This window comes from Bos mutus, chromosome 19 (assembly GCF_027580195.1).
Source record: "Bos mutus isolate GX-2022 chromosome 19, NWIPB_WYAK_1.1, whole genome shotgun sequence".
NCBI lineage: Eukaryota > Metazoa > Chordata > Mammalia > Artiodactyla > Bovidae > Bos > Bos mutus.
In genome coordinates, this window is record NC_091635.1 from 5,345,949 (window position 1) to 5,369,249 (window position 23,301).

The 23,301-nt window shown below is 56.5% G+C and overlaps 1 protein-coding gene across 4 annotated transcripts; it reads right to left on the reverse strand.

Moving 5' to 3' along the window:
* Positions 1–2,045: 2,045 nt before the first annotated feature.
* On the reverse strand, positions 2,046–22,503 carry CDC42EP4 (CDC42 effector protein 4). 4 transcript variants are annotated; one of them, XM_070389016.1, is made up of 3 exons: positions 22,365–22,485; positions 7,246–7,308; positions 2,046–4,750 (listed from the first exon to the last, which is right to left on the reverse strand). In XM_070389016.1, the coding sequence occupies exon 3, from the start codon at positions 4,555–4,557 to the stop codon at positions 3,514–3,516; it is 1,044 nt and encodes a 347-aa protein (XP_070245117.1). In that variant the 5' UTR covers positions 4,558–4,750; positions 7,246–7,308; positions 22,365–22,485; the 3' UTR covers positions 2,046–3,513. The 4 variants fall into 4 exon arrangements, with proteins under 4 accessions (XP_070245117.1, XP_070245118.1, XP_070245115.1 ...); XM_070389017.1 differs by lacking the exon at positions 22,365–22,485 and adding an exon at positions 21,396–21,714; XM_070389014.1 differs by lacking the exon at positions 7,246–7,308 and having other exon boundaries at positions 22,365–22,503.
* Between the last annotated feature and the right edge of the window lie 798 nt (positions 22,504–23,301).

Sequence of the window (23,301 nt, forward strand, 5' to 3'; positions counted from 1 at the left end):
GTCCTAATGCATCTCTGAGCCGTGACTGCAGCCCTGCCTGGCGCAGGTTTTGGGGGTCCCATGTAATTTTTGGAAATGTTAGCTGCCATCTGAATTAAAATTACTGTGTTATTACCCAGAGAGAGTTCCCAGCTCTTGTTTTGAGCTCTCAGAGGTAGAGGGAGCCCTACAGAGCAGCTCAGGGAGAGAGATACTCCATGGGGGTCCTAGGGTTCTCAGGCAAACCTCTGAGACCGAAGGGGAGAAAGGACCACCCTCCCACGCCCCTAACAACTGCACCCCCAGCCCCAGAGAAGCTCTGGTTTATCTGTTTGTATAATACCTCATGACAAAAACAACTGTTTTTTTTTTTAAAAAGTTGAAAGCAACTGAACTAGAGTCTAAATTTTAAAGATGGAGAAACTAAAACTGCCCAGAGAGGGAACAGAACTGGTCCAAGGCCACACGGCGAACGAAGGTCCATGCTGCTGGCTGGGCTGGTCTTGCCTGGTTATCCCACACTTGTCTGGTGGGCGCATTGGGCCCCAGGTCGGAAAACATGCTTCCGAAGTGTGGGGCCAGCCGGGCCTCTGCAAGCCCCCGGGTGGTCCTGAACTGTCAAGGAGCAGGTCTGCAGCTTTGGGGGAGGGGCTGGGAGCAGCCAGCCACGGGTGCGTGGCCACGGGTGCAGTGGGCGGTGGGGCATGGGGGGGCAGGTACACGATGTCTGAGGCACGGCCCCCTACACCTGCCTGAGCCTTTGCTAACAGGGCATCCCTCTCTCCAATGCCCCCAGAGCTGGGAGACCCATCATTCCCGCTGGGCTTGGATGTCCCCCCGCAACCCCGGCCACCACCCCATCTACTCATAACTTCACATCTCTCATTACCTCTAATGAGCCAGTCTAGGGACAGAGGGACTTGGCGACATTTTAATTACGCTTCTAATTGCTCCCCAGGAGGACGATGAGGACATGCCTGAATTTCTCCCCGGGACGGGGGCAGGGTTTCCCGAACTCAGATCTCAGCCACGCCGGGCCCCCAGGTGGAAAGGAGGGCATTGGAGGGGCAGTGACAGCCCCACGCAGGCTGACAGTCGTGCCCTAGGGATGCGCCCACGCAGAGGGGAAGGGGTGAGGGAGGGGCTGACCGCTGGGATCCCAGGGTCCCACTCGGGGCTGACACACCCCGGCTTCACTTCCCCAACTCACGAAGCTTCGAGGAGTGTGGAAAGGGTTTCCAATCAGTCCTGCTGAGTCTGCCACTTGGTGACTTTTGAGAAGGTGGCCCCGTGACCTCTGGAGCACGTCTCTTCTATAAAATGGGGACACCAGAGTCTGCCTCCCAGGCCAGGAGGCTGAAAGGAGACCACACCCCGTAAGGTGATCCGCCAGGTCAGGTAGGGAAAGGGAGGGAGGGTAGGGCGGCCCCTTTGCTGACTTGGCTTGTGTCTTGGTGCTGACAGCTCCCACGAGCGTCAGGCACCTCCCTGGGTTTAGGAACAACTTGGTAAACACCATGGCTCAGTTGCTCAGTCGTGTCCGACTCTTTGTGACCCCATGGACTGTATGTAACCTGCCGGGCTCCTCTGTCCATGGGATTCTCCAGGCCAGAATACTGGAGTGGGTTGCCACACCCTCCTCCAGGGGATTTTCCAAACACAGGGATCGAACCCAGTTCATTGCAGGCTGGATTCTTCACTGTCTGAGCCAGCAGGGAAGTCCTGAGAGCAGCAGGATTCCCATTTAACAGACAAGGAGAACGAGGTACAAAGCAGCGCAGTGACTAAGTGCCCAGGGAACCCAGCTGGTAAGTGGCAGCTCAGACACCAAATCCCAGAGCCCCCAAGGGCCTGCCTGGGCAGACGGGCACACAAGGCCGAATCCTTCCAGAAGCTGGAGAACTGTGCAGCGGGGGCAGGCCCCCGAGACAGAGAGAGAAGCCACCTCAGGCCCCTGAGAGCCGTGGGCGCTCAGGCAGCCACAGGTCCCCCAATCTGCACCCTATCTGCCTTCCCCCACATCCTGAAATAACCCCAACTCCAAAAGCAGAGACAGAACACCGGGCAGCCGTAGAGCCTTTTATTTTCACGTTTCCTTGCTCTTTTAACATTTTCATGGAAAAAAATATACAGTTTAGAATCTGGAACTGACCACGGTCTAGATGCGTGTCAAGGGCAGCTGGTGGGGGGGCAGGGGGCTGCTCCACTGGAAACCAGGGAGCACCTGAGGGCACTCACTCCTTTCAAAAAGTCTGCCTCCGCCCTGGCTGGGTCCTGAGCTGGTTCTGTCTCTGTCACCCTCCCTCCCTTGACTACAAGGGCACGCGGGGAGGTGAGTCAGCTTGAACTCTGGAGGCTCACACCCAAGCTCAAGGACACAGGGAAATCCGAATTTCAGAACGAAAAACACTAACTTTTTAGTCCAAGCATGTGCCAAATAAGTCACGGGGCATACTTAACACTAAAAGAGTATCCTCTGCACGCCTGAGTTTCTAATTTAACTCAGCATTCTGTTTTTCCTTTTGTTGCTAACTCTGGCAACACTCTGCCCTCGGGGCTGTTGACTCAGAGGTGGGAAGGGGGTTCCCTGGACAGAGGCTTGAGAGAGGAAGGGGAAGTAGTCAGTCCCGGGCTGGGGGAGGGGGAAGGAACAACCCAATTCAAAGCAAGCTTTTATACCCCGCCCCCGCCCCCCCAGGAATGACAGCTCTTTTAATAATCATTTTCCAGAAATTTTCTACACTGGCTGCCTGCCCAGTTGTTAATAGCTATGGGGGAGGGGGCCAGAGACAGACACACACAGACCACCCCCTCCCACCCCATACAGCTCTAAATAAAGTTTGGAAGCACTTAGTATAAACGTCTTTTTCTAAAAGGGTTGTCTTCCTCCCGGTGGCAGGTCTACAAACACCGCTCCGGGTATTGCTTTAGAAAGATTTAAACACAAGAGACAACAGACCCAGAGGGACAGAGTCAGGGCTGCGGCCTGGCCTTGTGTCATCCTGGAAGGCCCCGTCTTGATTGAAAATTCAAGCCGCCGGAGCCTTCCTTCCGTTCTGTATCCTGTTCTCGTCCCCGGAAGGGGTCGCGTTTAGTGTACACTTTAGGTCCGCTTGGCCTCCAAGGGGTTCCCCGTTGCAGATGACCTGGCACAACATTTATTCTGATGGCCACTGCTGGGACAAAAGAGGCGAGTCAGCTGTCCTCAGTCCTGGTGCCCCCGGCTGCCCCGTTATCGCCACACGTGGCAGGGACTCGGGCTGCCAGCGAGCATCCAATGGAGGCCTGGGGGCGAGGAGAGCTGATGCCTGCTGCAAGCACGCAGCCCCGTCCTAGGAGCTCTGGGGCAGGGCAGGGTGTGCAAAAAAAAAAAAAAAAGTCAAGCACCCAAGCCAGATGCAAGTCCTCCTGGGCCCCCAGGCTCCGCCCGCACCCCTCAACCAAGAGGCCCAGGGTCAAAGCCTTGGCTGCCTCCGCGGCGTGGCTGGGGGCAGGGAGGGGACCACGCCCAAAGACCCCCACCCCCGGGCCGCCTCACACCCGGATCTCGTCCTCCTCCTCCTCGTCCATAAAGGAGAACTCGGGGTCCGGCGGCTGTGCAGGGAGAGCGGCCGGGGCGCGTTCCGGCCCCCGGAAGGCTGGGCTACGCTCCTCCAGGACGCCCGACGTGCAGCTAGACAGCGAGCTGCTGTCCCGCGTGGTGTGGCTGCCCGCGCTGCGGGCCGAGCCGGGGCTGGGGGCTGCCGCCGCCGCCCAGCCCTCATCCTGCAGGGCGCGGGAGGGCACGTCTGGGCCCCCCTCACCTTCCTGCCCTGCCGCTCGGGGCGCCGAGGCCGGGATGGCGGCTGGGTCCCCGTCGCCATGGTAACCGCCATCATCCGGTGCCCCCTCCGGCTCCCACTCGCCCCCTTTGTCCATGACGCTGAGCACATCGCCCAGCATGGAGGGCCCCAGGTCGATGTGAAAGGACATGATGGACTCGGCATGCTTCAGCCCGAAGCTGGCCTTGGGCACCATGGGCAGATCCGCTAGGTCCCCGAAGGCCTGCTCCTCCAGGAGTGGGTCTGGGGAGTGCGGGGCGGCGGCCCCGTTCCGCGGAGGCGCTGCCTCCTCCAGGCTGCCCTCTGCGCTGGCCTTTTTCACGGGGCTGGACGACAGGCTCTTGGGCAGCTTGCTGGAGCCCTTCTCTGCGGCCTCCTTCTCGTTCAGCTGCGGCAGGGACATGGCGTTCTTGACGAAGAGGGCCGAGTCCCGCAGGGAGCCCAGCACGTCCCGCTGCTCCCTGTCGCTCCGGGTCACCGACTGGGACCGCTTGCTGGCCCGGAACTTGCGGGACAGGAGGCTGCGCTTAGAGGACGAGGAGGAGGACGGGGCCTGCTCATCCACAGACTCGCCGTCCAGCTCCCCGGCCTTGCTATTGAGGAAGGAGGTGTCCCCGAAGGCGTCCCCTGCCCGGCCCACGTGCATGGTGTGGCGGAAGTCGCCCAGCGGGGCGCTGATCATCTCGGCCGTGAGGTCCACCCGCGAGCGGCGCTTGGAGTGCACCGAGCTGGACACCAGCTGCTTGAGGATCGGCATCTTGCTGGCCCAAGGCAGCAGGTGGATCGGGGGTCAGAGGTGAAATCCCGCGGAGGTGGATAGGGGGGCGGGGATCAGAGGTGAAGTCTGACAGAGGCGGATCCGGGGGGATCAGAGGTGAAGTCCGGCAGAGGTGGATGGCGAGTCAGAGGTGAAGTCGGGCGCCGGAAGGGGCAATGAGGAGATCACAGGGCTGCAAGAAGAACACAGCAGGGCAAGGGTTAAGCCAGCTGTCTGCCCAGCACCAGAGCCCATCCAACCCAGGGGCGGCCATTTACACCTCCTCACTCCCACCCAAGTAAGAAAGTGTGAAATAAGCCAGCGATCAATTTCAGAACCCTGCCAGCTCCCTCCTGCACAGGCACTGGGGCTAAGCCAGCGCTCTTTGGAGTTCGGGTAGCCATTGACACGCCTGTCCTGACACTGGAGAGAGAGCCACTCTGTCATCTAAAGGACTGTGTCTCCCCGCACCCCACCAGGATGCCCCCACCCCACCAGGATGCCACCAGCTAGCAGGGGAGGTGCAACGGGCAGGCAGCAGACGAAGGAGGGACTTGACTACTGCAAACAACCAGTCTGGAGACAGGCTGTCAATTCTTCCTGCTGGCTTATCTCAATCCCTGTGCAGTTAGTGGACACCTCAGCCTGAGTCACAGTCCTAAGAGAAGGAGTAGGACAGGACAGGCCCCAGGGAGGCAGGGCAGACACCTCCATGGACCTGGGCAGCCCGGCTCACTCTGCATCAGAATGAGGGTGGGGCCGTGGGGATCCACAGAACCAGCTCCCCAGCCCCCTGGTGCTCGCTGGGTGTCCCAGAAGTGAGGACCCCACCTGCCGCACCTCCTCTATGGGGCCCTGAGCTTTGCCAAGGGTCCACCCTCTGCCCGCCTCTCAGGGACCAAGACTTGGAAATGCCGTTTCTTTAATCATCAGGGGTGCACAGGGCGGTAGGCACTAGACAACTGCATACACCCCCAACCCCCAGGATGTTTAACCTGAACCAAAGAACATCCTCGGGGAGCCTAGGAGACCCTCTGAAAGCTTGTACCCTCAGCCACGCGACTCCCGGCAAGGACCAAGGTGAAGTCCGAAGCTGAAGCCAAACCAGCCCCAAAGGCTAAACCCAGCAGCCCAGGGCTGAGCAGAGCAGGGAGAGGAGGGTTGCCAGAGGCAACACAGGACGCCCCACAGCATTTCCTCCTCACTCTTGATGCTGCCCCAGGCTAGCCGCCACATCGTACCTGGCCCTGCTTCCCCTTCCCCCATCCTTCACCTTCTGGCTAAAACAGCCTGCCCAGGACCCCCCAGCACAGACCCCCCTATCTGGTGCCCCGTCCCTACCTCCCTCCTTGCCTCTCCCTGAACCCTGCAGTCTGCCCTGGCCCTGAGCTTCTGTCTCCTGGACTCCGAACCGGACACACCCGTGCTGGAACACCGGTCCCCTGGCTCACCCAGCATCCTCAGGGCTCAGCTGAGATGTCACTTCTTCCAGGAAACCTGCTTTAGCCCAGTGAGACCCCTGGCCTCCTGGTCCCCCAGCCCCCACACTGCGGATGGCCCTGGCCCCAGCAGGCACTGGCTGTGTCGTTCTACAGCTATGGCTGGACTGTCATCTCCCCACCAGACCAGGAGCTTCCGGAGGGTTGCAACAGGCCCGTCGCCACTGAAGCCTGTCCGGTGGTTCTTGGCACAGTCAGTCTCCAAACACCTGTTGAAACGCCACCACCCACCCCAGTCTCTGGGTTGCTGCCTTTCTGCCTTCCCGAGCCCAAGGACAATGTCACCTCAGCCTACAGCTCTGGGGCTCCAGGCCTGACCTTTCCATGCCCTCCCGCCCCCGACCCACCGACGTGCTCCTTCCTTGTTCCTTGTCCTGCTGCAGACACCCAGCCTGATGGTTCCCCTGCTAGCTCGTGCCCCCCCCCACCCCACCCCCAGGCAGTCTCAGTGCTCGTCACTCCAGGCAACAAAGTTCTCCGGGGCCGGCAGGCAGCAGGAGCCAGGCACCGGGGCTCACCTGCCACACGGGTGACGCGGGCTGGCAGAGTCAGGTGAGAACGTCTCTGAAAGGCCTTGAGGTGATCCCCCTCCTCACCAGACCCTTAGGAAAATTCACTTCCGCCACCCCTAACCTCACCCCTCCCTAAACCCTGGGATCTGACCTCTAAACTATTAGACGTGGAGCCGCTAGACCAGGTTTAGACAAGTGTTTTCCATGAAGGTCTAGACAGCAAAGATTTTCAGCTGTACGGCAGTTATGGTCTTGGTCTCAGCTACTCAAATCTGTCTTTGCAGTGGTAGGAAAGCAGCAGTAGGCTGTATGTAAACAAATGAGCGTGGCTGTGTCCCAATAAAACTTTATTTATAAACACAAGTGGTGGGCCAGATTTGGGCCACAGTTTGCTGCTGCCTACACTAGACACAGGGCCATCCCTTCCACATTTATCCAGCAGAGAGTCACCGTATGTGACCCTTGGGGGCAGCCATGGGGTCTCAGGCCAACTTTAGAGAAAACTCTTTGGCTAACCGAGAGGAGGGTGGAGTGTGTCAGCTTCAGAACTGTTCACATTGAAGGAAATCAAATCAGGTCTCTAAGGCACTCTGGATACTAGAGGATCCCCCAGGCTTCTGCTGCCTTCAGGTCAGTGAGGCAAGAAGAGAAGGTGAGGGTCTGTGTCCTCAACCTACCTGCAGCTCAGCTCCTGCCTCTGGTCACAGGAGCCTCGGCTCTCAGCACAACTGCTTCATTTTCTGGATGAGAAAACAGGCTCACTGAAGCGAAGTGATTTATCCAGATTTAAGTGCCAAAGGGCAGAGCTGGGCTGGAAGCCGGTCTCCTGCGCCAGGCCTCTTTCTGGCCTTTGGTGGGTAGTGCTTCCGGTTAGGGAGCATTTCCAACTCCCTTCCCTGACTGCTGGCTGGAGAAAAGTACCTGTCATACTGCACAGATGCTGACCCTGCCAACACCTGGAGCCCGAGAGTCCTCGGTGGTGGGGGCTCATCCTGCTCCTGTAGGCTGTCTGGCCGCATCCCTGGCCTCTACCTGCCAGATGCCAGCAGCACCCCTTCCCCAGCTATGACTGTGACAACCAAAGCCTCTCCAGATGGGCCAAGTGTCCCCCGATGGTGGGGGGCGGGAGCACCTGGGTTGAGAATCCCAGTCCTGGAGTGAGAATGTGTATGCCTGCTCAGGCAGGAACAAAAAAAAAGAGGGAAGAAGGAACAGGGGAGGAAACAAAAGGATCCGAGTTGTGGGATCTGTGACGGGAACCTCCAGAGTTGCGTAAGGGTCTCAAGCTAACAGTAGGAATCCCCAGGCCCAGGGAGCAACGTCAGGCGCTGTGGTTTCCCTGACCTCAAGCGCTTGTTAGAAAGAACGGAAAGGAAACCGCAGGCCCTGCTGCCCAGGACTCAGCCGGTATGGTGCGGACCCCCGTGGCCCCCCACAGGGGCCAGGAGTTGCGGCCATCGTGGCTCCCCACCATCCTATCACCCTCTGTCGGGACATTCTCAAGGGAGAGCTAGAGGTCAGAGTTCGAGAGGCCGGCAGGGAGATCCCTAGGCTCCTGCAGAGCCCCACACCCCAGGAAGGCAGGGCAGGTCTGGCCAGAGCTTATCTGCCACCCCTGGTCTCGCTCCCTGGGGGTGGGGATGAGGCTTTGTGGCTCGTGAGAAACCAAACCATCTTTGACCTCCAGCATGAGAACGCCCCAAGTCCTGAGAGTGGGGGCCTAGGTGGAGTCACCCACTGGGCGCCCTGCCCAGCAAGGAGGACCCACAGAACCCAGCAGCCCTGGGGCCCTACAGCTGCAGCTTCAGCACTAGTCAGAGTCCACTTACTGGGCTGTTTCAAATCTCTGGTCTTACGGCACCCTCATTACACTGTCAGCCTAAACTCTGAACAGGGAGCAACTTGGGGGTGAAGAGGTGAAACTCTGGGGATAGGAACAAGCAGGTGGTCTGCACCAGGTTGGGGGGCGATGCTGAGTGCCACCCAGAAGGGGACTGTGCCCAAGGGTACTGTGGCCTCAGGAGGGGGCTCTGCTAAGCCCTGTGACTCAGCTCAGGGGAAGTGGCTAAAATAGGCAGCCACTCCCCATGGCACACCCTGGGCGGGACGCCCCCGCCCCCCTCCTCACCCCAGAAGCCACATCCCACTTTCCTGGCTGAGCAAGGGAAAACAGAGCTGCATCTTGTCTCTCTCCCTGACACCCTCGCCTCCTCTGGAATCCGATTCCTCTCCTCTTGGCCCTCTGAGCCCAGGGCATTCCTCTACAGCAGGGTGAGGAGCCTTCCTTGTGAGGCCAGGCCAGGCCAGGCCAGGCCCCTGGTTGGATCGACTCTAACCACACCTTCCCTCGTCCTCGCTGGCAGGCTGTCCAGAGCGCACTGCCCCCCTTCGTCACTAGCGCAGTGGCTCCCAGACGAACCTGAGCTCCTCCGGGGCAGCCGGACAGGCCTCCCAGTGTGCAGCTGGCCTGTAAGCTCGCCCAGTACACGGAGGACTCACACTTCCACGCCCACGGCCACAGCCACCGGCCCCCTCCAGCATTTCTGCTGCTAACCACCCAGGCCATCCCCAAGCAACGTGGCTGGACAGAAGGGGGCATTCGAGCTCAGTCGTGCCCTGGGTTGGATACAAGAAGCTTTTTCAGGCAGAGAGGAGGGGAAGCAGGAATTTAGGGCAAAGAGGATGGATGCTTAGACAAGGCTATGGTCGTGGAGATGGATGGGGCCAGGATGAGGGTGTGACGATGGAGCTGGACGGGGTGGGGTGTGCTAGGGTTAGGACACATCCAGGTTTGGAGGTGGAGACCCCAGGGCCTGAGCAACCTGAGGAGACGGAGGACAGACTCCCAGGGAGCTGGAGCCCAGCTTGGGGTGGGGGTCTCACCTGGTAGGCCAGGGACTTTTCCCTGGGGGTGCAATCAACGCTGTAACCAGGAAGAAGCTGACTTTGCAGAACGGGGGTGGCGGGGCGGGGGGTGGGGGCGGTGGCGGCGTTGTGCTGAGAACATCAGACAGCTGGAAGGCCATGCTGCAGGGGATTGTGCAAGAAACGCGGGCGCCTGGGGGCCACGGGCGCCCTGAGGCTCTGTCGCTTTCTGAAATGCTCACCCGCCTTATCCTGAGAGGATAAGGAGTCCCAGAGAAAGTGGAAGACTGCTTTATTCCAACAGCCGGCCAGCGGCACAGGGAACGGACGAGACTTCGGGAGCTTTGATGCCCGTTGCTACACAGAGCAGGAGGGACTTGGGCAGGGCCGTGGGGTCCCTTTCGCTGCCTTGAGTGTATCTGGAAGCTTTTCGTCCCTTCACTGACACTGCCAGCAGCCCTCTCTATTTGAAAGTCTGCTGCTGGCACCAGGATGTTAAGAAGCCCTGTCTTAAAATAATTTGAGCCTGAATGGCCACAGTTAAATTAAGGGAAGAAAAACAAAAAAGAGCCCAGGATGGAAACATGAAATATCATTATTATAACTCGTGTACCACTTATGTATCTGTGGAGCGACCATACTCTCGGAGATGAAGAGACTAAATTAAGAGATTTGCCCTGGGGTCGTGGACAGAAGCCAGGGCTTTATTCCCACAGCCCGGCTCCGATCACTAAAATAGTGATGCATGACCCCGAGTGTGGGGACCTCAGCACATTAAAGCACGGAGCCTGTAATCTCTATACACATACACACATAGATACATGTTTTATAGATTAGAAATGAGGCTACTGTCAATCCATGCATCAATTAATAGGTTTGAGTTTTCCTTTAAAAAAAAAAAAAGGCAAAATATGACATTGTAGTTCTGGTGTTTTTCTTCCCACATCTCGGTGGGTTTTTTTATTTTTTTGGTTACAAAAAAAAAAAAATACTTTGGCCATGCCACACAGCATGTGGGATCTTTGTTGTCCAACCAGGAATCGAACCCACACCCCCGGCACTGAGTCTTAACTGCTGGACCACCAGGGAATTCTGTGTGCACTCCTGGGGGTGGTGCTACAGGATGGGACCCACAATGTCACGTGACGCCCACAGAGCCATCCACAATGCCTTCAACTTCAGAGATTCCCAAGACTGAGAGGGGAAGGACAGCCCAGAGATGATCCCATCCAGGGGCCTTGACTGGGCTATTGGGCTGGAGAAGAGTACTTGCCCAAGACCACTGAGCTGGTGGTGGATGCAGGGCGTGCTGATGCCCAGGGCCCCCGTCTCCCAGTCTCGATAGGTCCTCACAGATAACACAGGCTTTGACTCAGTCCAGGCATGGCGCTAGACCTTCTGGAGTCTGTTACCATCTTGCTGGCACTAAGCCGGGAAAGGGGAAGAGGAGGACTTCCCTCCCACGGAACAACAGGTACCAGGTGCCACCAGGCAGGGAGGGAGGTACAAAACCCCAGCCCAGGAGCTGCTCAGAGTCAAAATGACCCCAGGACGGGATGGTCTTGGGGTATTGGCAATTACAGCAGTTTCTTTAAACACTTAACTTTAAATCCAGAAGGATCCAGGAGCCCCCACAGTGGGAAACGCACCCTCTGGAACTATTTCAGAGCAGAAAAAAGTCCCCAACACAGATAGCCACTGACGTCTCATTCATAATATCAAGAGACTGGAAACAGCCTGATACCCAGCAATAAGAAAATGGTTGAGAAAACAAGGACATGTTAACCCAGCAGATTATCCTGCAAGCACAACAAGCGGGGTCTATGAAGACCATGCAGGACGTGGAAAACTGATCACCAAACGACCTTGAGCAGAAGGAGAAAAAGGCAGAACTTAGACTTGTTTATACGCAGTGATCACAGACGACACACACATACACATTCTCGAAGAAAGGCAAAAGGGCAGGCAGAGAAATTCAAGGAGTGATGTCAGGCTGGAGAGGAAAATGGGCTTTTGTAAAAAAAAAAAAGTTTCCTTTAATGTGGCAGTGCTGTTTTGATAATAATAATAGTAAAAATCCCAAAGCATCAAAGGCTTAAGGAAAAAATTTTAATTTCCAAACCAGCTTTAAACTATCAGATTCTCAGGCTCCCCAGCTGCAGCCCATACAAGGCGCTGGGTGGGGGATGGGAGGGGAAGGCAAGGCTGTGGGGCTCAGGCCACATACTCTCAAATCAAACGATCAAAAAATCTCTGTTGATGTCTGTCCTCTTTCTCTCTCCCCCTAAATCCGCACCTCCCCCAGAAGGACAAGTTTATCACAAGTTTATCATGTCCTCGTTTTAAGTTGCCTGGGAGGACAGAGTAGGCAGCCTATTAAACCCGGTGGCAGGGGAAATGGGGAGCTTAGGACCCACCCCCTGCCCCCAAGAACCTGCTTTCCAACAACTAGCAATTCAGAAATCACAACCTCCACCTCCCACCTGGGAGACTGGCCAATTTCCAGTGACACGGAAGCCTGGAGCTGGAGGCCAGCCTCCCACAGCGGCCATCCCCCAGTGGTACCCTGGGCAGGGGGTGGTTTGGTTCCTGCTGCTTCCACAGCCCCAGGTCCAGTCTCCTGATGGCTACCAGAGAGCAGAGGGGACGCAAAGAGGCAGGGTCACCTGAGGACACGGGGAGGACACCCCAGGGCCCCAGCCACTGGCCGACCACCAGCAATGCAGAAATAGGCATGCCGTCAGCAGTTCCCATACACCGGGTGCCTGCTGCGTGCCAGGCATCATTAAACGTAGGCCCCTGGCCCCGCGCACAGGGTGTCGTGATTGCCCCCACAGCACAGAAGAGAGAAACCGAGGCTCGGATGGAGTGAAAGCCCTCACGCTCTCTCTCAGCTACTAAATGGCGCTTTGAGCCCGTTTCTGGCAGACCTTGGGACACGGCCTCCGGCTTATTCACATGTCCGCAGCTGAGAATGTGCTCACAGCCAGAGAGATGGCAAAAGGGTGGGATTAGGCAGGCTGTTTATCTCAGACCTGGGGACCCAGACTCACTTGACGGACACCCCCATCAGCCATCTGCTCCCAGGGATGGTTCAAACGGGCCCCTCCTTACTCCAGATCTCATCCCCGCTTCCTGCTCTGAGGACCCTCCCTGGGAGGTGAGAGGTGGGGAGGACCCCCCTGAAGCAGAAGCCAGGACTTGCCCAGCAGAGTCAAGAGTGGGCCCAGTACAAAGCCCTACTTCAAGTGTTTCTCATGCCTGTCCCTGTTCCAATCTCCAGCTTGTGTTTCTTGGTGGTTCCCAGTTGCTGGAAAGGAAGACCAGGACCTGGACCCCATCCCTGTCCTGAAACCTCCCAGGCTGGGTGCCTGGCGCTGGCTCCACCCTCCCTGCCTCTCCGAGTCAATCTAGACCTTGGGTTCATTGGCCCAAGGGAGCTATAAGTCCCGTTTCCTGGAGATAAACATCCTCTGGCGGATAGATTCTTCCGGGAAGGAAGGGAAAGTGAACAAAGCCCCAATTTCTCTACATGCTTTCCGTAGCCGCGAGCAGCCACCGCCCACTCTCCAGACATCCCTGGGGGAGGGGGAGGTGGGAGAGGAGTACCACTGGGGAGGGGGATGAACTGGCTCCAGGTAATCAGGACGCTAGGGTGGAGCACAGACCCTAAGGACCCTGCTGTCTGCTGCCTCTCCAGGTGTTACTACATAACGTGAGCCCACACTGTCCAATACAGCAGTCCCCAGCCCGGTCGGTGGCCATGGGGCGCTTGAAATGTGCACCCCAAATGGAGTCCAGGTTGAAATGTCCAAGTTGACCTGTGCTAAAGGGTAAAGTAGACACTGGACTTCAAAGACTTAGCATCAAAAAAGAGAGTGCAAATTAGCTCATTTTCCACAGTGATCACGTTAGAATTGATCTTTTCAAATGATAATATTTTAAAATATTGTCAAATGATATATTAGAAAAGGATAATATTTGGAATATACTGAGTTAAAGAAAATGGTCGTTGCACCTCTTTGTACTTTTTCAAATGCATCTATTTAAACCGTAAATTATATACTAGATTTGCAGGCTACCTCTCTTCGATAGTGCCGATTTAGATGTTTTTCTCCACCCCTCCCCCCACTTTTTTCAAAATACAAGCAGCACTTTCCAGGGCAGAGGGATGAATAAAGCCAACCACTGTTCGCATTTGAGTGAAAATGGTTACATGTTCATAAATACCGCTACATTATCTTAGATTAAGTCCTACTGGCCTCAGCTTCACATCCAGCAGCCCCTGAAGAACGCTAGGCTGTTGCCGTTTCCTTCCAGCGCTGCAACAAGCAGCCTTCCAGCTAAGTCTGCCCAGGTCCATTTCCGGAGGATACATACCGATAAGTGAGTAAAATTACTTTTGTTTCTCTTTTTCACTTGTTCTCCAGAAGGTTTTTACCAAGTTACAGTTTCACCAACATAGAGGATGACGCTGTCCAATACCAGGCATTATGGTGTCCTCAGTTGAAAACAACAAAACCATGATCACCACCACCTTTGTAAACTTATAATTTGCATTTTCATTTTTCCCATTACTAAAGAGGGAGGGCATTTTAGAAAATATTTCTCTAATGAATTGCTTGTGGAAGCCATTTTACCCAAATTTGGGGCGGGGGGGGGGGGAGGGGTCCTTCATCTTTTCCAATGGATTTGTATGACTTTAAATCTTAAAGCGCTTAGGAATGTTGACTATACTTTGCAAATAATTTCTCAAGTGTATCATATGCCTGCCTACAATATGGTGATTTTGTTGTTTTCTTTTCCATGGAGTGCTCATTAGTTTTTACATGGTTAAATCTGTTTTATAATTTCTGGCTCTAAAACCATGAAGCAAAGACCTTCCCCACTCCCAAGTTTTATGAAAACATTCACTTCTTCTAAAACTACCAGGTAATGTAATAATGAAAAATTACTCATGGAGATAAAAATACTAGTAAAGGAAATAAAAGATGTCTGTGGCTTGAAACTGAGGGTCATTTAAAAATAAAAAATTAAAATATAACCAAGTTAGTTACTGATTCTGTATAAAACTGGTATAAACTATGAGTAAAGGATCAGATGCTACCTTCATCAGATATAGATACAGACACCACCACCCACGGTTTCTCTGGACTTCCTTTCCTGCTTTTTTAGATCAGTTCAGTTGATCAGTTCAGTTGCTCAGTCGTGTCGGACTCTTTGCGACCCCATGGACTGCAGCACGCCAGGCCTCCCTGTCCATCACCAACTCCCGGAGCTTGCTCAAACTCATGCCCATTGAGTCGGTGACGCCATCCAGCCTCTCATCCCCTGTCGTCCCTTCTCCTCCTGCCCTCAATCTTTTCCAGCATCAGGGTCTTTTCAAATGAGTCAGTTCTTCGCATCCTGCTTATTGGTCTCTGTTTATTCCAAAACCAGGTCCATACTATCAGCTCTGTGAAATACGTTTTGAGTATTCAGTAGGATAATATCCCTACGTTAAGTTTTTTTCCTGAAAACTCTTTGGCTTTTCTAATGCAGTTAGTCTTCCCGAAGGACTTGAGACACATTTTATTAAGTTCCAAAAGAAGTCCTGATGGAATTACATTGGGATTGACAGCAAACAATAAGTTAATTTGGGGAGAGTTGATGTTATCACAACATCATGTCTTCATATTCATTTATCCAAGTCTTTTAGACATTCTCCATTAAATTCTGTGGTTTTTTCTTCCTACAAGTCTGACACACGTCTTGTCATGTTTACTCTGAGTTATTTTATGGTCTTTCATTGTGAATGGGTTTTATATCCAGCCCCTTTCATGTAGCTGTATCTTCTGACTGGTGGTAGCTGGTATATGGGAAAGCTGCAATTTTAAAATTTATATCTATTTAATGTCTACCCTACTAAGCTTGTACTGTCTTTACACACCCTAATCAACCATATGATTAAATCTTTTGAGCTTTGCAAGTGGACCAACCCAGCATCTGCAACTAATAATAATTCTGCCTCCTCCATTCCTCATTCTTATCTTGTTAAATGTGCTACAATTGCCAACATAATGTTGACTCCTGCTCGTGACAAGGGGGCGCTCGGTTCCTGGCATTCACAGTGCCGTCCTAAACCCAAGTCATCCAGCACAGTAGCCCCCGCTCACAGCAGGCTGTCGAGTGCCTGAAATGTGGTGAGTGCCACCGAGGAACTGAGTTTTCACATCTTCTTCCATTTTAATGATTGTGAATGAAAAACTGATGCTTGATTCAGTTATTGGAAAACCTAAGCATGTTTAAAACACCTTGAGGGTGTGAATCTACTTTTTCAACTGTAAATCCCAATTCTGAGGGGGCATTTATGAAATTTAGCATCCCAACGGACGTGTGCTACAGGTGTAAAATATTGGAGAAGGAAACAGCGACCTGCTCCAGTATTCCTGCCTGGAAAATCCCATGGACAGAGGAGCCTGGCAGGCTACAGTCCACGGGGTTGCAAACGAGTCAGATACAACTTAGCGATTAAACAAACAACACGTGTAAGATACACAACGGACTTTGAAGACCTCTATAAAAAAACAATGTAAAATATCTTGTCAACATTTTTTATGATTACATGGTGAAATGACAGTATTTTGAACATACTGGCTTAAATATAACATTAAAATTGACTTCACCAGGGCACTTCCCTGATGGTCCAGCGGTTAAGACTCTGAGTTTCCAATGCAGGCGTGTGAGTTCAGTCCCTGGTTGGGAAACTGGAGCCCCACGTGCTACACAGCACAGCCAAAAAATTAAAACAAAATAAAAATGTATTTCATCAGTCTGTAGTTTTTAAAATGTAGCTACTGGGAAACTCAAAACTTCTTTATGTGCCTGGCATTATATTCCTATTGATGATGCTGTTTTAGAGGTATTTCCGTTAATCATGATACTCACCACTGGCTTCATAAAGATATTCTCAACCATCTTAGAGAATTTATAGTTCTTACAGTTTTAGGAAAACTATACCAGTCACTTAGCCTGAGTTGTGGGAAAACGCACTGCAGTTTAGATAATTAATTTACCCTTTGCCGAAAACTACAATGGCCAGTCTGGCTTAAAGATTAGGAAATGATACCTTAGACCCTATCGTGGACCTCAGATGGATATGCGCCCCCTGGACCATAGGTCATGGAGGAAGTATGAGAAAGCAAATGGAGATCACAATACCTTTGCCTTATACCAAGCTGGCTGCTCTATCTTGTTTAAGCTTCCCTTTTGGAGGGGCAAGTAAGAACACCATCCTAAGCATTTGAAAGACCCTAAGTACTCTTCCCAACAATCCCATGGAGTTACCGGCATCATTCCCATCTTACAGATGAGAAAACTGAGGCTGAGAGTTAAATGCTTCCCCTGAGTCACACAGCTAAGGACAAGGCTGTCCAAGTCTGCCTGATTCTGAACCCTGGGCTTTTCCGACTTGACCATAAGGTATATCATGGGCGTGCTGGAAGCATCGCTGGGGGTGCTGGACTCAAATCTGATGAAGGTTATGGATGCATGAGCACCCACCAGACAACCACTTTGCACAGAATTTCAGGTTAAAATATCCCAAGTCCAAGCTCCTCATTCCCCACCACTCCAGGGAAAGGACAAGACAAATCCCTCGACATATAGACCACAGCCGCCCCCCACCCCAGGAGGTCCACGGTGTTGGGCAACCATGCTCCTCCTGGGCTGGGGATGGGCCATTCTCTCTCCACCCTGCTCCCTCTTCATCCCAGAAGCCTATGCCTTGGGCCAGAGGAAGGAGAGCAGGAGGGCCGGCAGGGAAGGCTTGGCATGGAGGGAGAAAGGCCCTGCCCCATCACTAACCAGGAGTTACAGCCGCTCGGGAGGGAAAGGAGTGAGCCCTGACCTGGGAATGAGAGGAAGCGGCAGCTCTGGAGCCAAGCCTAGAGGAGCCAGCGGCTCAAGGGCAACTTCACTTGTTTCCCCTCTTCCTTGAGGGGTGTGTGTGGGTGTCCGTGTGTGTTTCCCCAGCCACCCAGCTCCCATCACAGGGGGAAGAAGCTGGAGGAGGGGAGGAAAAGGAGTACCTGCAGGGGGCCCCATGCTCCTCCCTCCTGCCAGGGCTTCAGAAGGAAAGGGCTGGGCTTGACATCAGATCGGGCCTGATCTCGTTTGGTTTCACTTGGCGTCTCCTAAGAGCAGAGTGCTCAGCTGAGGAGTGGGGCATCAAAGGACACCCTGGGTCTCCAGCGGGAGCCAGGTGGATCAGGTCCGGCTCTAGAGCAGGCTGGTGAATTTCCACCTTGACTCTGTGGGATGGAGTGTGCAGCCTGGGGGACCCTGGAGCCAGACTCCCCGGTGACCTGCTGGCTCGGCCACACCGGGCAAGTTACTTGTGTCTCAGTGTCCTTATTAGCTTACAAAGCGACTGATAACACCACGTACTCCCTAGCACTGCTGTGAAGATGAAATCAGCTAACACAGGTAAACCCCTTACACGAGGACTCATAAGGGGTGAGCACTCCCCCGTCTGCTGTGAAAATGATGCTATAATGTGTTCTTTTTCAGCAGGTGCCCCATCTCTACACCTTGAAAGGTAGAATTCCAGCATCCCCTGGGACTCTCTACCAACGGTCACTCTCCAAGCTCAAAGAGGACACATACCTTCAGTGTCGCCCGAGGGCTCCTATCCAAAAGGCCCCAGGGCTGACCCCTTGCACAGTCCTTGGGGGCCCCAGGATGAATTGTCACAGGGTTGGGGTATCCTCGGGGCTCCCAAGCCCAGCTGTAGACTGCCTAGTCCAGACCAGCAGGGCAATCATGCAGCCCCTGGGCTTGGTCTTCTTCCCCATGTGCCTTCCCTTCTCTTTTCTTTACCTTTTAACCTTTAAGGAAACAGGAGGAGGAGCCTGGCTTTTCTCAGATGGGACTTCAGCTCTTTCTGATTTCAGTTCAATACAGGAGATAAGGCCCTCCCGTTCCTCCCTAAGATGTAGATTAGTGAACTTAGAAATCGGGGGGACCAGATACCAGAAGCAAATAATGGTTGATTATCAATATGATTAACCCCCAGTTAGGACCTAACCCGGTCCTCATCAGAGGTATCCACACACGGTACTGCCAGCCCTGAAGCGGTTCTTCTGTATCCCCTCTGGCTCTCCATTCCCACCATCTGACTGAGACTTCAACCCCAAGGGCAGGGGGAACACAGGGGCTCCTCTTGATGTCTCAGTGAGCCAAGGACGACGTTCTGAGGAACGGAGAAGGGCTGCAGGGAGTGGAAACCTGAGTGTGGAGAGGAAGGAGGGGCAGGGAGCAGACACATGAACACAGAGCCCGGCTTCACTGTCACGGATCTGAAGCTGGGGTCTGCAGACCAAGTCCAGTTACCCCAAAAGCTGCCTGGATGCAGGTATAAGAACCCTGAGATGCTCCCAGGGAGGCTAGAGGCTGTCTTGGCGGACATCGTCGCCACCCTGCTGGCCAGGGGAGGAGACGGTGGTCAGAGCGGCCCTGGCTGGGCAAGAGATGCTGTCCCTGAGGTCAGCCCCAGGGCTCCTTCTTGTCCCAGCTCTGCGGCTTCTCAGATGGCCTCAGCCCCGGGGATGAAGGAATGAGAGGGAAATGCCAGCAGTTTCTTACGGGCTGGGTAACCCCAAACTGGGCTCACCTGACCGGAAAAGGAGACCCTTTCTAGCTTGGGAGGCTGAGTGGGGGCCACCAGAGCCCCTGCTCCTGGCAAGGGGGGTTCTGGATGTCAGTGCTGCCTCCCTGGCCTGGAGCCCCAAGCTGCAAGCTGGTGGTGCCCGGGGAGAGACTCTGATAGAGTTCCTGGAAGGAAGCCCAAGGCTCCTTGTATTTTAAGCTAGAGTATCAGGGACTCAGTGAGTGGGAATGCCGGATCCTTCAGGGCTCGACTTCCTCCTCGGCACCCCGTGAGCAAAGGGCCACCTCCAGTCGCCACATGAGTCCCTCCCAGCAGGATCCCACCCTCCCCAAGTCCCCAGAGGTGCTGGCCCCGAAGACACTCTGCCCATGGGTCCAGGGCTCAGTTCCCTTTCCCAAGGTTGCAGAAAGGCCTCCAGCACATAGGTCAGGAGATCGAGGCTCTCATAGCTTCCAGGGCCAGATTGCTCAACTCCTCTCCCTCCGCCCCCAAGCATATCTCTGGCATCAACCCAGATCCTGTTCCTCCAAGGGACGGGCTCCTCCCTCCCCCCACAGGGACAGGATCCTTTGAGCATGTGGAAGCTCCAGCCACTGGAGGCTGGAGCCACTGCCTGACAGCAAGTCTGGCCTCTGAGGCCTCCGGTCCCAGCTTGGTCCCACCTTCCTGCTCAGAGGAGAGGGGGCAGGGGAGAGGGCGAAGGGCGGCCTGCTGCAAGCACCTTGCCCGCCACACCTGGGCACAGCCTGTCCTGGCTGCAGTAATCAATCAGCCATTCCAAAGGTGGAGGTGGCGAGGAGCCCTGAGCCAGAGCCAGCCAGAGGTCCTACCAAAGGCTCCTGAGGGTAAAGAAGGGTCTAGGGTCCTTTTCCGGGGGTCAACGTCCGCCCAATCCCCCCCCCGCCACTTCTCAGACAACAGTCTCTGGGCCTGGGGCTCCCCGGTCTCCAGTCCTGTGAGGGCTGGACTGTCAGGTTCCACGAGGCAACAGGACCAAAATCGGCTGGATGTGTCCCTACATGGGATTGGGGTGAGCATCGGTAAGTGGGTGGGTGGGAGAGAGAAATGAGAAGGAAATGGTGGACATCCCAGAAAAAGATGGAAAGAATCCTCAAAGTCAAGGCCTGAGCTAGGGAGCATCTCATGAGCACATGGTCACTCATGAGCTGGAGCTCCAGGAACTCAGGGAGACGGCAGAGCGGCCGGCGGAGACCCCAAACCCCAGGCTCATCTCATCACACGGACCCCCTCGCAGTCCCTGCAGGGTCCCCAGGATCCCTGGGAAGACCAGGAGAAACTGCCCAAGGGTCTCCCAAGGTTCACCAAACCCCAATTTGTGGGAAGGAGCAGCTGTCCCCAGGGAGTGGAGGGGCAAAGTCCAAGTTCGGAGGAGATAAACCACAGTAATCGGTTGGTCACACGGGCACCTCACACCTGGCAGCTGATGAAAGCTGGGGCCCACAGGAACCGCCCCGCCCCCAGACTCACACAGGGTCCTGGCTACCCCCCAGGGATGGCACCTCCCTGGTCCCAAGTTCTCAGCGGGTGTCCCATTACTCCCTCTGGAGCCCTGGGGCCACCTAGAGGCTTGGCTAAGCCCAGGCCTGGTCCAGCACACTCCCCTTTTCTGGGGGAAACCCACAGCTCAGCTTCCCCCTTCCTTTGTGCCCTGTTCTTTGTTCTCTTAAAATTCAGTCCATCCTGCCGGGGGGTCCCCTCCTCCACCTCGGCCTTGGAAAGGGGCGGAGGGAGTAGGGAGTTATTAGAAACCCAGACTGTGCAAAGAAGTTGCGTTGCTGGAGGCCCTCCTGTAACCGGGCCCCTCATTGTTTACGCGGGCTGGATGGCGGAGCTTGCTCTGGTCCAGATGGCCGCTGGAGGGGGCGGTCAGGAAGAGGGAGATACCCACCCCCCCACCAACCTCCACCGGCACCTAACCTCCCCAGGAGAGGAGCAGGGGGCTTCACACAGCTCAGGGACCCTTGCCCGCCATTCAGCTGCTGAGCTAAAGGGGCAGAGAACAGGCACCGGGGACGCAGCCCAGGGCCGTGGGAGCCTGTCAGATCGCAAGCGTGACAAGAAAAGAGAAAGCATTGTATTTCCCCTTCGTTCTCCCGGGGAGAAAAAGAAAACTTCCCAGGCGCAGGCTACGGCGTCGCGTCGGGAAACGAGGAATCTGGTTTGAGTTAGCCGAGAGCACCCCTCCCCCAGACACACACTCACACACACACGCCCCGGCTCGTCCTCCCCCGGGAAGCCCGCCGGCCCCCTCTCCGATTCCCGCCCAGCTCCCCCGGCGGCCAGGACACTCACCCGCGGCGGCCCGGCGCGCAGAGCGGCTCACCCGGGACGCGCCCGGGGCTGGTGGGCGGCAGTTTTGTGCCCCCGGACGGAGGGCGCTCCGGGGAGGGGGCGGAGCTACAGACGGCCGATCCCGCTCCACTGCCCCGAGCCGGTGATTAAATCATTAACTGGCAGCTCCCGGCTCCAGGCCAGGCCCGGAGCGCTCGGCCGGGTTCCGCGTGCGGCCACGGGCCGGGCTCAGAAGCGGCCCCACCCGGCCGATCGGCGCCGCGGCTGCCCCCCCAGCCTCGGCCTCCCGGTCTCCCGAGGAGGCGGGCGCGCGGGGTGGGGCGGGGCGAGCCGGGGAGGGAGGGTGTGGGGCGGGAGGAGGGTTTGTTCGCTCGGCCGTTCCCTCCCGGGCGGCTCGTCGCCCCTTTCCGCGCGGCGCGGTGACACGGGGCGGCGTGTGCTGCGGCGAGTGTACCAGGGCGAGTGTGCACGCCTCTGCCACTACGCGCGAGCGACTGGGTTCTGATTCACGGAGAACTCTGCACACACGCCCCCCTCGGGGGCACCGCGCGTCGCCGAAGGCTGTGCTCCCGCCCCAGCGTCACCCACCCGGGCGAAGGGGTGGACCGTTCAAAGCCGGGTGGTCCCCCGTCCCCAACCCCCGAGCAGCGCCCGGATCCGACCGGCTAAGCCCAGTCTGGGGAGGGGAAATCGACCGCCACCACCTCCCTCCCCAGCCCGGATCTGCTTGGACACCAGTGCGTGGCCCCGGGCCCCAGCCTGGCCACCCGGGGGCGGGCGCAGGAGTGGGGACACCCGGCCGCGCTCCCTGCCCCGCCGCCCCTATCGCGGCTTTTCCAACCCCCTCCGCCCCCTTGGTCGGGGGCGGTGGGGAATCGAGGTCCCCACACCGAGCCCACCCAGGCCCCGCAGGGCGCCGGGGGGCTGTCGCGGCCAAGGGCCGGGTGGTGGGGGGGACCTGTCGCCTACCTGGGTCCCCAGAGACGAAAGCGCCGGGCCGGCGCAGCTGCGCGCTCAGCTCCGTGGGCTCGGCGAGGCGCCGGGGCTGGCGGCCCATGTCCGCTCTGCATCGGTTTGCCTCTGGCTCTCGGGCTCGGGGCTGGGAGCCGCTCGGACACTCCCCTCCCGGGCTCCGCCCGCGCCCCCCCGCGCTGATGTCACCGCGCCGCCGCAGCCAATGGCTGCTGCGAACCGCGGCCGGGCCGCCCGGCCTCCTCGGTTCAAATCGCAGAGCCGGAGCCTGCGGGAACGGCATGTGCCGCGGTTCTGGCCGGTGGGGTCCTGGCGCGCCCCCGCCTGGCTGTGCTCCGGCCTTGACCGCCTCACCTGGAGCCTGGGGGTCAGGGGCGCGACGCCCCTCGGGGGTCTAGCGCGAGCTCCTCCGGCGGCCCCTCCGGGCTCGGAGCGGAGACGGGACCGGATAACCCCCGCCCGTCCCTCCCGGTCCCAGTGCGGGAAACGCAGGAAGCCCCCGGGGCCGGCGCCGCTGCGGGCAGGGATCCTCTCCCTCCCGGACTCTTCCTGAAAACGAGGCGGGGAGGGCTTGGCCCCGAGGCCAGGCCCGGGGTGGGCCTTCGGAGGACTCGGGCCTGGGGACCTGTCTCTGATTGTCCCGCTTTCCCACATCCGCGCCCCTAGCCCCCTGAGTGTTCGCCGGAACTAAGCTTCCATGTGCGGCAAGTGAACCTCGGGGGCCAAGCACTCCTGAGACCCGCCGCCTGAATCCTATGAGAATCTCTTTAGAGAAGTAGCTTCCACTTGTAAGCGATCGTTGATAATAAACTGCCTCAGGAGAGAAGACACAGCAGTAAGTTAAGCTCTCTAGCTGATAGCAGCTCCGTGGCCTGGGCTTTTAATTTTCAGGGAAGAGGGTCAGGCGGTCAGAGGCTGTAGACTCCCTCCCACT